The sequence below is a fragment of the Mchenga conophoros genome, linkage group LG19, assembly GCF_057382185.1.
Source record: "Mchenga conophoros isolate Kocher_MC1m ecotype Shallow Benthic linkage group LG19, M_conophoros_male_GT1.1, whole genome shotgun sequence".
Taxonomy (NCBI): domain Eukaryota; kingdom Metazoa; phylum Chordata; class Actinopteri; order Cichliformes; family Cichlidae; genus Mchenga; species Mchenga conophoros.
In genome coordinates this window covers 18,574,140-18,590,295 of record NC_140544.1, presented here as the reverse complement: position 1 = coordinate 18,590,295, position 16,156 = coordinate 18,574,140, and the positions used below count along the sequence as shown (strand labels likewise).

At 40.5% G+C, this 16,156-nt stretch overlaps 2 protein-coding genes across 2 annotated transcripts; both read right to left on the bottom strand.

Annotated features, from left to right (window-relative positions):
• Positions 1-7,006: 7,006 nt before the first annotated feature.
• LOC146552044 (uncharacterized) lies at positions 7,007-9,688 on the bottom strand. Its single transcript, XM_085256697.1, has one exon. The coding sequence runs from the start codon at positions 8,762-8,764 to the stop codon at positions 7,298-7,300; it is 1,467 nt and encodes a 488-aa protein (XP_085112823.1). The 5' UTR covers positions 8,765-9,688; the 3' UTR covers positions 7,007-7,297.
• Positions 9,689-12,721: 3,033 nt separating this feature from the next.
• On the bottom strand, positions 12,722-14,483 carry LOC146552043 (uncharacterized). The gene has a single exon (XM_085256699.1). The coding sequence runs from the start codon at positions 14,405-14,407 to the stop codon at positions 13,013-13,015; it is 1,395 nt and encodes a 464-aa protein (XP_085112825.1). The 5' UTR covers positions 14,408-14,483; the 3' UTR covers positions 12,722-13,012.
• Between the last annotated feature and the right edge of the window lie 1,673 nt (positions 14,484-16,156).

Sequence of the window (16,156 nt, the reverse complement as noted above, 5' to 3'; positions counted from 1 at the left end):
ATAATGTCATTTTATCGGATTAGAAAACATCTAATCTAGCGTTGATATTACACTGCTGTTTAGTGTCTGGCTGATCTCAGTGTCACCAAAATATCTGCCCTACATGTCAAACAATGAGAGAACTTGAAACAGTAACATCACCTAGCAGCTTATTTTAATTAGTGCTAACTTTTTGTTTGCTGGCTAACATTGCTATTATTATAGTCACAGTTAATTGACTTTGAATAGCTTTATTTCAAAAGTAATTTTACAATTTCACAGCCATTTAGCTGTGTTAACTGTACATGCTGTAGGTCATAAGGCGTGCATGGATCATTTTTATAATCAGCCTCTTATCTTTTGTCCACCACAGACTTTGCCATGATAAATTGGTCAGTTGACAACCAGGAGCCGTACACCTTAACCTCAGAGGCCAGGACATCCAGGGGCAGTGTGAACACGCACTTGTTTAAGTGGGACGCAAGATGGACTATAGAGGGCCACCCCCTTGCCAGACAACCAAGTGCTGTCCCTGTCCACGGCCAGTGTGAGAAGGACTCTCACTAAAGTCAACCCACACAAAGCTGCTGGACCAGACAATATACCTGGACGCGTGCTCGGAGCCCGTGCTGACCAGCTGACTGATGTCCTAGCGGGCATCTTTAACATCTCCCTGAGTCAAGCTGTTGTGCCACAGTGCTTTAAAACCACCACCATCATACCTGTCCCCAGACCTTCCCAAAGCCTAATTACACAATGATTGCCTGAGCCTATTCTTGTTAAATGATGAAAAACTCAAAGGCACGTTTGGGCAGTGGATCTGTGTGAAATCAGCAGCTTGCAAAACTAAATCAAAATGTGTGCTATTGATTCTAAAAATAGAAATCACAATAAAGTTCAACATTTACTAAAACCGCCATTCAGTCATCTGAGAGTCTTTACTCATGAAATTATAACGGTTAGATGAATGTATATGCAGTGATTTACTGATCAATGATAAAAGGGGAGATTTATGCAATAACGAAGACTGTCATGAAAAGTATTTGGCATCTGATCTCCTGTAACCTGCGGAGCTAAGCTGTTTTACCAGCTCTGCTCTCTGATTTTTCTTTTATGAAAAAACACAAGTTGTCAAAGTTATTTGTTTGCAAATGTATTTCAGAAATATCGACATACTTTTTTTTAATCAGCAGAAACTTTATGTCAGTAGTGCAAAAACCTGCACTGATCTGACCTCATTTCTTCCTCATCCTGATTCCTGACCTGGGAAGGGAGAGAAATATTTGTTTTTGTTTGTCTTCTTGTTTTATTTAATTCCTTGTGGGATTTGGATCCAACACGTAAAGTATGCATATTATGCACACACACAAACACACATGCAGCTATTACCCATTTCTTGTATTCTTGAATAAAGACATTGATTTGACACATTTAATTAGCAGCCAATTGTTTTTATTGTTCAATTATTAAGAAAAAAGAAAAGGTGGGGGTGGGTGGGATGGAAAGTAAAGGGAGAGAGGAGAGAAAACCCCAACAATCCCCTCTGAGCAAGCACTAGGCGACAGTGGATAGGAAAAACTCCCTTTAAAGGAAGAAACCTATGACAGAACCAGGCTCTAGAGGGGGCAGTCAACTGTCGGGACTGGTTGGGGGGTGACTGTGAAGAGAGGGGAGGGAGATGGGAGAGGTGTTAGTAGTTAAGGGGAGGGGGGGGGAATTAAGCTGGAATAGAGGTGGGGGAAGAAGAGGTGACATTGGCAGTAGTGAAAGAAGGAGTGTTCTTCCTCCAGAAGAAGCAGAAGCGTTTTTTCTTTTTCTTCAGCTGCTCTTCCACGAGCACCTTTTTCTCGAGGATGAGGATTTTCAGCTCCTCGATTGTTTCGGTGTTTTGCTTCTGCAGCTTGTTGCATTTTTTCTCCACTTCTTCTATTTCAGCTTGTTTTTCTTCCAACCTTTCTGTCAGCACTTTAGATGTTGCCTCCTGTTTTTGTAGTTTTTCATTTTCTCCTTCCAGCTCAGATACTTTGAACTTCATTTTGTTGTAAAGTTCTTGCAGGTTTTGGTTGTTCTTCTCAAACTCCTGGAGAAGAAGTTTTTCTTCTCTCTGCTTACTGACCAGCTGTTCTCTTTCTTGAAGGATTTCTTTATTCTGTCGCAGAGCTTCATCAAGCTTTCGTTGCAAGCTTTCATTTTGTTGCTTGATGCTCTGAAGATTGGAATCCATTTCTTTTTGTTTGATTCCTTGTTCCCTTTTCTCTTGGAGGAGCTTCTCATTTGCTTGCTCTGTGCGATCAAGCCTTTTTTTCTCAACATTGTATATTAGCTCCATGTCTCGGAGGTTGCTGTGCAGCCCTCTCTTCTTCATGCCATCTTCTTTCTTCTCTTGGAGGAGTTTTCTATTTTGTCGCAGAGCTTGATCAAGCTTTCCTTGCAAGCTTTCATTGTGTTGCTTGATGCTCTGAAGCTTGGAATGCATTTCTTTCTCTTTTAACTCCTGTTGCCTTTTCTCTTGGAGAAGCTTTTCATTTTCTAGCAGTGTGCGATCAAGCTTTTTTTTGTATACACTGTACATTAGCTCCATTTCTTGGAGATTGCTGTGCAGCCCTCTCTTCTTCGTGCCGTCTTGTTTCTTCTCTTGGACAAGTTTTTTATTTTGTTGCAGGGCTTCATCAAGCTTTCCTTGGAGCTCCTGGTTCTTTTTGTCCATGTCATGGAGATCTTGTTGTTTCTCCTCAATAATAGCTTCCTTTTCTTGAAGCTGGTATGACAACTTTTTTAGTTCAGCGCTCTTTCGCTCATTTTCCTCCATCAAGAACTTAATCTTCTCTGTGTTTCTGAGCGCTTCATCCTCCATTTCTTCCAAACGCTTTTCCTCTAGTTCCACTTGGTCACACCAAGGAAGAGAGGAAAGGGAAGAGTCTAGTGGCTCATCCCAGGGAAGAGCGTATGGGTCAACTTCTTGTCCCTTTGGATTTGTTTGAGACATGTTGGGTCTGGATACAGTTACAACTGCAAAGGATCCAAATATTTCAAAAGGCTTTTCTGGCGAACGGTTCAATGCTGCACACATCAAGGCTGCGAGAAACGGACTAAAAGTCGTTGCTCTTCACCCCTATTTATAGGTTTTAAGGGTCAACGGATCAAAGGAAAGAATGGTGGTAAGATTCTACGTGTGTGACGTCATAATTCTGTAAGGCAATGAGGTTGTCACGTGATATTTTTGGAGGAGGGCATTTTTCAACTTGGACAAATTATCAATAAAGTTTCAATCTCTGTTATTTTCCCCAAAAAACGTGTTGTCGCAATAATGTTTTCTACTGTAATATGTGCCAACAGATGGCGCAGTTTAAAGTTGGCTGTTACTCTGCCCAGTCTGCTACCATAGAAGAAGAATGTAGACCAATAGTACTTTGACGATGTCCGCTGATCGTTTCCGTGTAAATCTTAGCATTGCTTTAGCCGTCAAGCTAAAGGTTTAGCTTCATACTGCCATATTTGCAGAGTAACAAAATATTTAAACGGTCTCAGATCATGGTGAGTATTTGAAAAAATGTTTATTTAATGTGAAGCCTGTGATGTGGAAAGGTTAGCAAGCGTAATTTTGCCTATTGTGTTATACACGGGTGCTTACATCCGAGTAGTGTTGATCTTTTCTAAGGTCCATGGGTTTATCCAACGAGCAGCTAAGTCACCGTTATATCTGTAATTTTGTGTGCAACGTCTTAATGCAAAAAAAAACAAAAAAAATCAAATCCCAAATCAACGCAACGAGGCAAAGACTAAACAAAAAAAAACCCACAATGCGTTTTTAAGCTCTCTCTGCGTTCACTGTCTCTGCAAGTGTCAAACTTCCTCGCTTTAGCTGATGCTAACCAACATTAGCGCTTACGGTTCGTATATAAACACAACTGTCAGCCCTTCACTTTTGGTGCCGACAACATTTTGAGCATTTTCGACAGTTTGTGAAATGGTCGCCATTGGCATTACATGCCAGTAGTGTTCGCTAACTGACTTTACCGGTGATTATATTTATTATTGTTATTATTATTATAATTATTATGTATTATGATTAGTTTCCCCACCGGAAGAAGATAAGATAAGATAACCTTTATTAGTCCCACACGTGGGAATGCGACATTCTTGCCAGAACATTCCCAAATAATTGACCACGTTTATTAACAGATCAATTTTCTCCACAGTTTTAGGGTGAGCTAGAATAGATATATGGTTTCAGTAATACGAATAAGAGCGCAACAACATAGAGACAATGACGATCACTCTCATAATTTCATTACGTTAGTGCACCCATCGCTCCGCATCCTTAACGCTACATTGATGTCGAGAGTCTCTGACACAGCTGTGCTCTGCAGCACAGACACCCTGCTTATCTGTGATTCGGCCAGACTGGTGTTGAACTCCAAAGACATGCGCGGGGTTAGGTTAGTTGGCTGTTGGTGTGAGTGGTTGTCTGAGTCTCTCTAATAACCCTCCAACAGACTGGCGACCTGTCCAGGGTGTACTTTTGCCCTATGACAGCTGGAATACAACCTGAATAAAATAAGTAGGAGAAAATGAATGATGTTTATGAACTGTAGTTAATGTAGTCAGACAATAAGTTACCGAGCAACAGGCCACAAGTCTTGGTGCAGAATCATACTAAGATTTAAAAAATAAAATGTTGGCACTGGTGTTTGAAACAGTATACTGTCAGTAAGACTGGAGCAACTGCACACATCTGGAAACTAATAACTAGAGTAGTTAAGTAACATTTTGTTACTGCATCCATTTAGCCAGGTATAATTAGCATGTCTACATACATGTCATTTCTAATGTGGTCCTATGTGGTATGTTGTAGGACAGTGAAGTGTCTGACACTGACCATGTACCAGTGCCTGAGAACACTGGTATGGAGGGGGAGAACGCACCTCTTTACTGTATTTGTCAGAAACCAGACATCAACTGCTTCATGATGTAAGTATATATCAGTTTTATATTTGCAGTACGCGCAGTAGGGGTGGGCGCTAGCTTCAGCAATGTTATCAGAGATTTTTTTTTTTTTAAATGAAGATCTTCTATTTCGAGAAAACTACCAATAAGGATATATGCACAGATATAGAAAACAATACTGTAACATTTTATTGATGCTTGCAGTTTGGAGGCAGCAGTATTTGCAAGTGTAACTAAATTCCAGGCATTTTCCATCCTTCTTTTCATATCAGCTTTTTTCTAATTGTCAGTGTGAACCAAGGTGTCAGCAGCAGCATTATAGTGCAAAAGTAGTGACCCAGCATAGATCAAATGTAAGCACAAAAGTAGCCAAGGTAGTGTTTTTCCTGGAAGTTTTAAGTGAAAGGATAAAGTAACTGCTTACCACTTTAGTTTAACAATGATTAATGAAATGTAACCGTGTAACTCATCAGCAGTCTGCACAGTATGGTCACATATTAAAACTGAAGAATATGTTGTACTTGTTGTAGTGTTTCATCATGGGTCCAGTTTTTACCCAGGTGCTTAAAGCCCTTCTTTACCCTCATGTAACACCAACAGTAATTTCCAACCACTATTTCCTGTTCCTGTCAGTCAAACAAACAGACGACAAACATCTTCTATAAACAGGAATAATGTCATTTTATCGGATTAGAAAACATCTAATCTAGCGTTGATATTACACTGCTGTTTAGTGTCTGGCTGATCTCAGTGTCACCAAAATATCTGCCCTACATGTCAAACAATGAGAGAACTTGAAACAGTAACATCACCTAGCAGCTTATTTTAATTAGTGCTAACGTTTTGTTTGCTGGCTAACATTGCTATTATTATAGTCACAGTTAATTGACTTTGAATAGCTTTATTTCAAAAGTAATTTTACAATTTCACAGCCATTTAGCTGTGTTAACTGTACATGCTGTAGGTCATAAGGCGTGCATGGATCATTTTTATAATCAGCCTCTTATCTTTTGTCCACCACAGACTTTGCCATGATAAATTGGTCAGTTGACAACCAGGAGCCGTACACCTTAACCTCAGAGGCCAGGACATCCAGGGGCAGTGTGAACACGCACTTGTTTAAGTGGGACGCAAGATGGACTATAGAGGGCCACCCCCTTGCCAGACAACCAAGTGCTGTCCCTGTCCACGGCCAGTGTGAGAAGGACTCTCACTAAAGTCAACCCACACAAAGCTGCTGGACCAGACAATATACCTGGACGCGTGCTCGGAGCCCGTGCTGACCAGCTGACTGATGTCCTAGCGGGCATCTTTAACATCTCCCTGAGTCAAGCTGTTGTGCCACAGTGCTTTAAAACCACCACCATCATACCTGTCCCCAGACCTTCCCAAAGCCTAATTACACAATGATTGCCTGAGCCTATTCTTGTTAAATGATGAAAAACTCAAAGGCACGTTTGGGCAGTGGATCTGTGTGAAATCAGCAGCTTGCAAAACTAAATCAAAATGTGTGCTATTGATTCTAAAAATAGAAATCACAATAAAGTTCAACATTTACTAAAACCGCCATTCAGTCATCTGAGAATCTTTACTCATGAAATTATAACGGTTAGATGAATGTATATGCAGTGATTTACTGATCAATGATAAAAGGGGAGATTTATGCAATAACGAAGACTGTCATGAAAAGTATTTGGCATCTGATCTCCTGTAACCTGCGGAGCTAAGCTGTTTTACCAGCTCTGCTCTCTGATTTTTCTTTTATGAAAAAACACAAGTTGTCAAAGTTATTTGTTTGCAAATGTATTTCAGAAATATCGACATACTTTTTTTTAATCAGCAGAAACTTTATGTCAGTAGTGCAAAAACCTGCACTGATCTGACCTCATTTCTTCCTCATCCTGATTCCTGACCTGGGAAGGGAGAGAAATATTTGTTTTTGTTTGTCTTCTTGTTTTATTTAATTCCTTGTGGGATTTGGATCCAACACGTAAAGTATGCATATTATGCACACACACAAACACACATGCAGCTATTACCCATTTCTTGTATTCTTGAATAAAGACATTGATTTGACACATTTAATTAGCAGCCAATTGTTTTTATTGTTCAATTATTAAGAAAAAAGAAAAGGTGGGGGTGGGTGGGATGGAAAGTAAAGGGAGAGAGGAGAGAAAACCCCAACAATCCCCTCTGAGCAAGCACTAGGCGACAGTGGATAGGAAAAACTCCCTTTAAAATTAAAGGAAGAAACCTATGACAGAACCAGGCTCTAGAGGGGGCAGTCAACTGTCGGGACTGGTTGGGGGGTGACTGTGAAAAGAGGGGAGGGAGATGGGAGAGGTGTTAGTAGTTAAGGGGGGGGGGGGGATTAAGCTGGAGCAGAGGTGGGGGAAGAAGAGGTGACATTGGCAGTAGTGAAAGAAGGAGTGTTCTTCCTCCAGAAGAAGCAGAAGCGTTTTTTCTGTTTCTTCAGCTGCTTTTCCACGAGCACCTTTTTCTCGAGGATGAGGATTTTCAGCTCCTCGATTGTTTCGGTGTTTTGCTTCTGCAGCTTGTTGCATTTTTTCTCCACTTCTTCTTTTTCAGCTTCCAACCTTTCTGTCAGCACTTTAGATGTTGCCTCCTGTTTTTGTAGTTTTTCATTTTCTCCTTCCAGCTCAGATACTTTGAACTTCATTTTGTTGTAAAGTTCTTGCAGGTTTTGGTTGTTCTTCTCAAACTCCTGGAGAAGTTTTTCTTCTCTCTGCTTACTGACCAGCTGTTCTCTTTCTTGAAGCAGGTCTTGATATTTGTGCAGTGTCTCATTGAACTTTACCTGCAGCATCCTGTTGTTTCCCTCCATGAGCTGGAGTTGGCACTCCATGTCTCCCTGCTTTCTGTCCAGCTGCTCTTTCTCTTGAAGGATTCCTTTATTTTGTCGCAGAGCTTCATCAAGCTTTCCTTGCAAGCTTTCATTTTGTTGCTTGATGCTCTGAAGATTGGAATCCATTTCTTTTTGTTTGATTCCTTGTTCCCTTTTCTCTTGGAGGAGCTTCTCATTTGCTTGCTCTGTGCGATCAAGCCTTTTTTTCTCAACATTGTATATTAGCTCCATGTCTCGGAGGTTGCTGTGCAGCCCTCTCTTCTTCATGCCATCTTCTTTCTTCTCTTGGAGGAGTTTTCTATTTTGTCGCAGAGCTTGATCAAGCTTTCCTTGCAAGCTTTCATTGTGTTGCTTGATGCTCTGAAGCTTGGAATGCATTTCTTTCTCTTTTAACTCCTGTTGCCTTTTCTCTTGGAGAAGCTTTTCATTTTCTAGCAGTGTGCGATCAAGCTTTTTTTTGTATACACTGTACATTAGCTCCATTTCTTGGAGATTGCTGTGCAGCCCTCTCTTCTTCGTGCCGTCTTGTTTCTTCTCTTGGACAAGTTTTTTATTTTGTTGCAGGGCTTCATCAAGCTTTCCTTGGAGCTCCTGGTTCTTTTTGTCCATGTCATGGAGATCTTGTTGTTTCTCCTCAATAATAGCTTCCTTTTCTTGAAGCTGGTATGACAACTTTTTTAGTTCAGCGCTCTTTCGCTCATTTTCCTCCATCAAGAACTTAATCTTCTCTGTGTTTCTGAGCGCTTCATCCTCCATTTCTTCCAAACGCTTTTCCTCTAGTTCCACTTGGTCACACCAAGGAAGAGAGGAAAGGGAAGAGTCTAGTGGCTCATCCCAGGGAAGAGCGTATGGGTCAACTTCTTGTCCCTTTGGATTTGTTTGAGACATGTTGGGTCTGGATACAGTTACAACTGCAAAGGATCCAAATATTTCAAAAGGCTTTTCTGGCGAACGGTTCAATGCTGCACACATCAAGGCTGCGAGAAACGGACTAAAAGTCGTTGCTCTTCACCCCTATTTATAGGTTTTAAGGGTCAACGGATCAAAGGAAAGAATGGTGGTAAGATTCTACGTGTGTGACGTCATAATTCTGTAAGGCAATGAGGTTGTCACGTGATATTTTTGGAGGAGGGCATTTTTCAACTTGGACAAATTATCAATAAAGTTTCAATCTCTGTTATTTTCCCCAAAAAACGTGTTGTCGCAATAATGTTTTCTACTGTAATATGTGCCAACAGATGGCGCAGTTTAAAGTTGGCTGTTACTCTGCCCAGTCTGCTACCATAGAAGAAGAATGTAGACCAATAGTACTTTGACGATGTCCGCTGATCGTTTCCGTGTAAATCTTAGCATTGCTTTAGCCGTCAAGCTAAAGGTTTAGCTTCATACTGCCATATTTGCAGAGTAACAAAATATTTAAACGGTCTCAGATCATGGTGAGTATTTGAAAAAATGTTTATTTAATGTGAAGCCTGTGATGTGGAAAGGTTAGCAAGCGTAATTTTGCCTATTGTGTTATACACGGGTGCTTACATCCGAGTAGTGTTGATCTTTTCTAAGGTCCATGGGTTTATCCAACGAGCAGCTAAGTCACCGTTATATCTGTAATTTTGTGTGCAACGTCTTAATGCAAAAAAAAACAAAAAAAATCAAATCCCAAATCAACGCAACGAGGCAAAGACTAAACAAAAAAAAACCCACAATGCGTTTTTAAGCTCTCTCTGCGTTCACTGTCTCTGCAAGTGTCAAACTTCCTCGCTTTAGCTGATGCTAACCAACATTAGCGCTTACGGTTCGTATATAAACACAACTGTCAGCCCTTCACTTTTGGTGCCGACAACATTTTGAGCATTTTCGACAGTTTGTGAAATGGTCGCCATTGGCATTACATGCCAGTAGTGTTCGCTAACTGACTTTACCGGTGATTATATTTATTATTGTTATTATTATTATAATTATTATGTATTATGATTAGTTTCCCCACCGGAAGAAGATAAGATAAGATAACCTTTATTAGTCCCACACGTGGGAATGCGACATTCTTGCCAGAACATTCCCAAATAATTGACCACGTTTATTAACAGATCAATTTTCTCCACAGTTTTAGGGTGAGCTAGAATAGATATATGGTTTCAGTAATACGAATAAGAGCGCAACAACATAGAGACAATGACGATCACTCTCATAATTTCATTACGTTAGTGCACCCATCGCTCCGCATCCTTAACGCTACATTGATGTCGAGAGTCTCTGACACAGCTGTGCTCTGCAGCACAGACACCCTGCTTATCTGTGATTCGGCCAGACTGGTGTTGAACTCCAAAGACATGCGCGGGGTTAGGTTAGTTGGCTGTTGGTGTGAGTGGTTGTCTGAGTCTCTCTAATAACCCTCCAACAGACTGGCGACCTGTCCAGGGTGTACTTTTGCCCTATGACAGCTGGAATACAACCTGAATAAAATAAGTAGGAGAAAATGAATGATGTTTATGAACTGTAGTTAATGTAGTCAGACAATAAGTTACCGAGCAACAGGCCACAAGTCTTGGTGCAGAATCATACTAAGATTTAAAAAATAAAATGTTGGCACTGGTGTTTGAAACAGTATACTGTCAGTAAGACTGGAGCAACTGCACACATCTGGAAACTAATAACTAGAGTAGTTAAGTAACATTTTGTTACTGCATCCATTTAGCCAGGTATAATTAGCATGTCTACATACATGTCATTTCTAATGTGGTCCTATGTGGTATGTTGTAGGACAGTGAAGTGTCTGACACTGACCATGTACCAGTGCCTGAGAACACTGGTATGGAGGGGGAGAACGCACCTCTTTACTGTATTTGTCAGAAACCAGACATCAACTGCTTCATGATGTAAGTATATATCAGTTTTATATTTGCAGTACGCGCAGTAGGGGTGGGCGCTAGCTTCAGCAATGTTATCAGAGATTTTTTTTTTTTTAAATGAAGATCTTCTATTTCGAGAAAACTACCAATAAGGATATATGCACAGATATAGAAAACAATACTGTAACATTTTATTGATGCTTGCAGTTTGGAGGCAGCAGTATTTGCAAGTGTAACTAAATTCCAGGCATTTTCCATCCTTCTTTTCATATCAGCTTTTTTCTAATTGTCAGTGTGAACCAAGGTGTCAGCAGCAGCATTATAGTGCAAAAGTAGTGACCCAGCATAGATCAAATGTAAGCACAAAAGTAGCCAAGGTAGTGTTTTTCCTGGAAGTTTTAAGTGAAAGGATAAAGTAACTGCTTACCACTTTAGTTTAACAATGATTAATGAAATGTAACCGTGTAACTCATCAGCAGTCTGCACAGTATGGTCACATATTAAAACTGAAGAATATGTTGTACTTGTTGTAGTGTTTCATCATGGGTCCAGTTTTTACCCAGGTGCTTAAAGCCCTTCTTTACCCTCATGTAACACCAACAGTAATTTCCAACCACTATTTCCTGTTCCTGTCAGTCAAACAAACAGACGACAAACATCTTCTATAAACAGGAATAATGTCATTTTATCGGATTAGAAAACATCTAATCTAGCGTTGATATTACACTGCTGTTTAGTGTCTGGCTAATCTCAGTGTCACCAAAATATCTGCCCTACATGTCAAACAATGAGAGAACTTGAAACAGTAACATCACCTAGCAGCTTATTTTAATTAGTGCTAACGTTTTGTTTGCTGGCTAACATTGCTATTATTATAGTCACAGTTAATTGACTTTGAATAGCTTTATTTCAAAAGTAATTTTACAATTTCACAGCCATTTAGCTGTGTTAACTGTACATGCTGTAGGTCATAAGGCGTGCATGGATCATTTTTATAATCAGCCTCTTATCTTTTGTCCACCACAGACTTTGCCATGATAAATTGGTCAGTTGACAACCAGGAGCCGTACACCTTAACCTCAGAGGCCAGGACATCCAGGGGCAGTGTGAACACGCACTTGTTTAAGTGGGACGCAAGATGGACTATAGAGGGCCACCCCCTTGCCAGACAACCAAGTGCTGTCCCTGTCCACGGCCAGTGTGAGAAGGACTCTCACTAAAGTCAACCCACACAAAGCTGCTGGACCAGACAATATACCTGGACGCGTGCTCGGAGCCCGTGCTGACCAGCTGACTGATGTCCTAGCGGGCATCTTTAACATCTCCCTGAGTCAAGCTGTTGTGCCACAGTGCTTTAAAACCACCACCATCATACCTGTCCCCAGACCTTCCCAAAGCCTAATTACACAATGATTGCCTGAGCCTATTCTTGTTAAATGATGAAAAACTCAAAGGCACGTTTGGGCAGTGGATCTGTGTGAAATCAGCAGCTTGCAAAACTAAATCAAAATGTGTGCTATTGATTCTAAAAATAGAAATCACAATAAAGTTCAACATTTACTAAAACCGCCATTCAGTCATCTGAGAATCTTTACTCATGAAATTATAACGGTTAGATGAATGTATATGCAGTGATTTACTGATCAATGATAAAAGGGGAGATTTATGCAATAACGAAGACTGTCATGAAAAGTATTTGGCATCTGATCTCCTGTAACCTGCGGAGCTAAGCTGTTTTACCAGCTCTGCTCTCTGATTTTTCTTTTATGAAAAAACACAAGTTGTCAAAGTTATTTGTTTGCAAATGTATTTCAGAAATATCGACATACTTTTTTTTAATCAGCAGAAACTTTATGTCAGTAGTGCAAAAACCTGCACTGATCTGACCTCATTTCTTCCTCATCCTGATTCCTGACCTGGGAAGGGAGAGAAATATTTGTTTTTGTTTGTCTTCTTGTTTTATTTAATTCCTTGTGGGATTTGGATCCAACACGTAAAGTATGCATATTATGCACACACACAAACACACATGCAGCTATTACCCATTTCTTGTATTCTTGAATAAAGACATTGATTTGACACATTTAATTAGCAGCCAATTGTTTTTATTGTTCAATTATTAAGAAAAAAGAAAAGGTGGGGGTGGGTGGGATGGAAAGTAAAGGGAGAGAGGAGAGAAAACCCCAACAATCCCCTCTGAGCAAGCACTAGGCGACAGTGGATAGGAAAAACTCCCTTTAAAATTAAAGGAAGAAACCTATGACAGAACCAGGCTCTAGAGGGGGCAGTCAACTGTCGGGACTGGTTGGGGGGTGACTGTGAAAAGAGGGGAGGGAGATGGGAGAGGTGTTAGTAGTTAAGGGGGGGGGGGGGATTAAGCTGGAGCAGAGGTGGGGGAAGAAGAGGTGACATTGGCAGTAGTGAAAGAAGGAGTGTTCTTCCTCCAGAAGAAGCAGAAGCGTTTTTTCTGTTTCTTCAGCTGCTTTTCCACGAGCACCTTTTTCTCGAGGATGAGGATTTTCAGCTCCTCGATTGTTTCGGTGTTTTGCTTCTGCAGCTTGTTGCATTTTTTCTCCACTTCTTCTATTTCAGCTTGTTTTTCTTCCAACTTTTCTTTCAGCACTTTAGATGTTGCCTCCTGTTTCTCAAACTCCTGGAGAAGAAGTTTTTCTTCTCTCTGCTTACTGACCAGCTGTTCTCTTTCTTGAAGCAGGTCTTGATATTTGTGCAGTGTCTCATTGAACTTTACCTGCAGCATCCTGTTGTTTCCCTCCATGAGCTGGAGTTGGCACTCCATGTCTCCCTGCTTTCTGTCCAGCTGGTCTTTCTCCTTAAGGATTTCTTTATTTTGTCGCAGAGCTTCATCAAGCTTTCCTTGCAAGCTTTCATTTTGTTGCTTGATGCTCTGAAGATTGGAATCCATTTCTTTTTGTTTGATTCCTTGTTCCCTTTTCTCTTGGAGGAGCTTCTCATTTGCTTGCTCTGTGCGATCAAGCCTTTTTTTCTCAACATTGTATATTAGCTCCATGTCTCGGAGGTTGCTGTGCAGCCCTCTCTTCTTCATGCCATCTTCTTTCTTCTCTTGGAGGAGTTTTCTATTTTGTCGAAGAGCTTCATCAAGCTTTCCTTGCAAGCTTTCATTGTGTTGCTTGATGCTCTGAAGCTTGGAATGCATTTCTTTCTCTTTTAACTCCTGTTGCCTTTTCTCTTGGAGAAGCTTTTCATTTTCTAGCAGTGTGCGATCAAGCTTTTTTTTGTATACACTGTACATTAGCTCCATTTCTTGGAGATTGCTGTGCAGCCCTCTCTTCTTCGTGCCATCTTGTTTCTTCTCTTGGACAAGTTTTTTATTTTGTTGCAGGGCTTCATCAAGCTTTCCTTGGAGCTCCTGGTTCTTTTTGTCCATGTCATGGAGATCTTGTTGTTTCTCCTCAATAATAGCTTCCTTTTCTTGAAGCTGGTATGACAACTTTTTTAGTTCAGCGCTCTTTTGCTCATTTTCCTCCATCAAGAACTTAATCTTCTCGGTGTTTCTGAGCGCTTCATCCTCCATTTCTTCCAAACGCTTTTCCTCTAGTTCCACTTGGTCACACCAAGGAAGAGAGGAAAGGGAAGAGTCTAGTGGCTCATCCCAGGGAAGAGTGTAGGGGTCAACTTCTTGTCCCTTTGGATTTGTTTGAGACATCTTGGGTCTGGATACAGTTAGAATTGCAAAGGATCCAAATATTTCAAAAGGCTTTTCTGGCGAACGGTTCAATGCTGCACACATCAAGGCTGCGAGAAACGGACTAAAAGTCGTTGCTCTTCACCCCTATTTATAGGTTTTAAGGGTCAACGGATCAAAGGAAAGAATGGTGGTAAGATTCTACGTGTGTGACGTCATAATTCTGTAAGGCAATGGGGTTGTCACGTGATATTTTTGGAGGAGGGCATTTTTCAACTTGGACAAATTATCAATAAAGTTTCAATCTCTGTTATTTTCCCCAAAAAACGTGTTGTCGTAATAATGTTTTCTACTGTAATATGTGCCAACAGATGGCGCAGTTTAAAGTTGGCTGTTACTCTGCCCAGTCTGCTACCATAGAAGAAGAATGTAGACCAATAGTACTTTGACGATGTCCGCTGATCGTTTCCGTGTAAATCTTAGCATTGCTTTAGCCGTCAAGCTAAAGGTTTAGCTTCATACTGCCATATTTGCAGAGTAACAAAATATTTAAACGGTCTCAGATCATGGTGAGTATTTGAAAAAATGTTTATTTAATGTGAAGCCTGTGATGTGGAAAGGTTAGCAAGCGTAATTTTGCCTATTGTGTTATACACGGGTGCTTACATCCGAGTAATTTTGATCTTTTCTAAGGTCCATGGGTTTATCCAACGAGCAGCTAAGTCACCGTTATATCTGTAATTTTGTGTGCAACGTCTTAATGCAAAAAAAAAAAAAAATCAAATCCCAAATCAACGCAACGAAGCAAAGACTAAACAAAAAAAAAAACCCACAATGCGTTTTTAAGCTCTCTCTGCGTTCACTGTCTCTGCAAGTGTCAAACTTCCTCGCTTTAGCTGATGCTAACCAACATTAGCGCTTACGGTTCGTATATAAACACAACTGTCAGCCCTTCACTTTTGGTGCCGACAACATTTTGAGCATTTTCGACAGTTTGTGAAATGGTCGTCATTGGCATTACATGCCAGTAGTGTTCGCTAACTGACTTTACCGGTGATTATATTTATTATTGTTATTATTATTATAATTATTATGTATTATGATTAGTTTCCCCACCGGAAGAAGATAAGATAAGATAAGATAACCTTTATTAGTCCCACACGTGGGAATGCGACATTCTTGCCAGAACATTCCCAAATAATTGACCACGTTTATTAACAGATCAATTTTCTCCACAGTTTTAGGGTGAGCTAGAATAGATATATGGTTTCAGTAATACGAATAAGAGCGCAACAACATAGAGACAATGACGATCACTCTCATAATTTCATTACGTTAGTGCACCCATCGCTCCGCATCCTTAACGCTACATTGATGTCGAGAGTCTCTGACACAGCTGTGCTCTGCAGCACAGACACCCTGCTTATCTGTGATTCGGCCAGACTGGTGTTGAACTCCAAAGACATGCGCGGGGTTAGGTTAGTTGGCTGTTGGTGTGAGTGGTTGTCTGAGTCTCTCTAATAACCCTCCAACAGACTGGCGACCTGTCCAGGGTGTACTTTTGCCCTATGACAGCTGGAATACAACCTGAATAAAATAAGTAGGAGAAAATGAATGATGTTTATGAACTGTAGTTAATGTAGTCAGACAATAAGTTACCGAGCAACAGGCCACAAGTCTTGGTGCAGAATCATACTAAGATTTAAAAAATAAAATGTTGGCACTGGTGTTTGAAACAGTATACTGTCAGTAAGACTGGAGCAACTGCACACATCTGGAAACTAATAACTAGAGTAGTTAAGTAACATTTTGTTACTGCATCCATTTAGCCAGGTATAATTAGCATGTCTACAT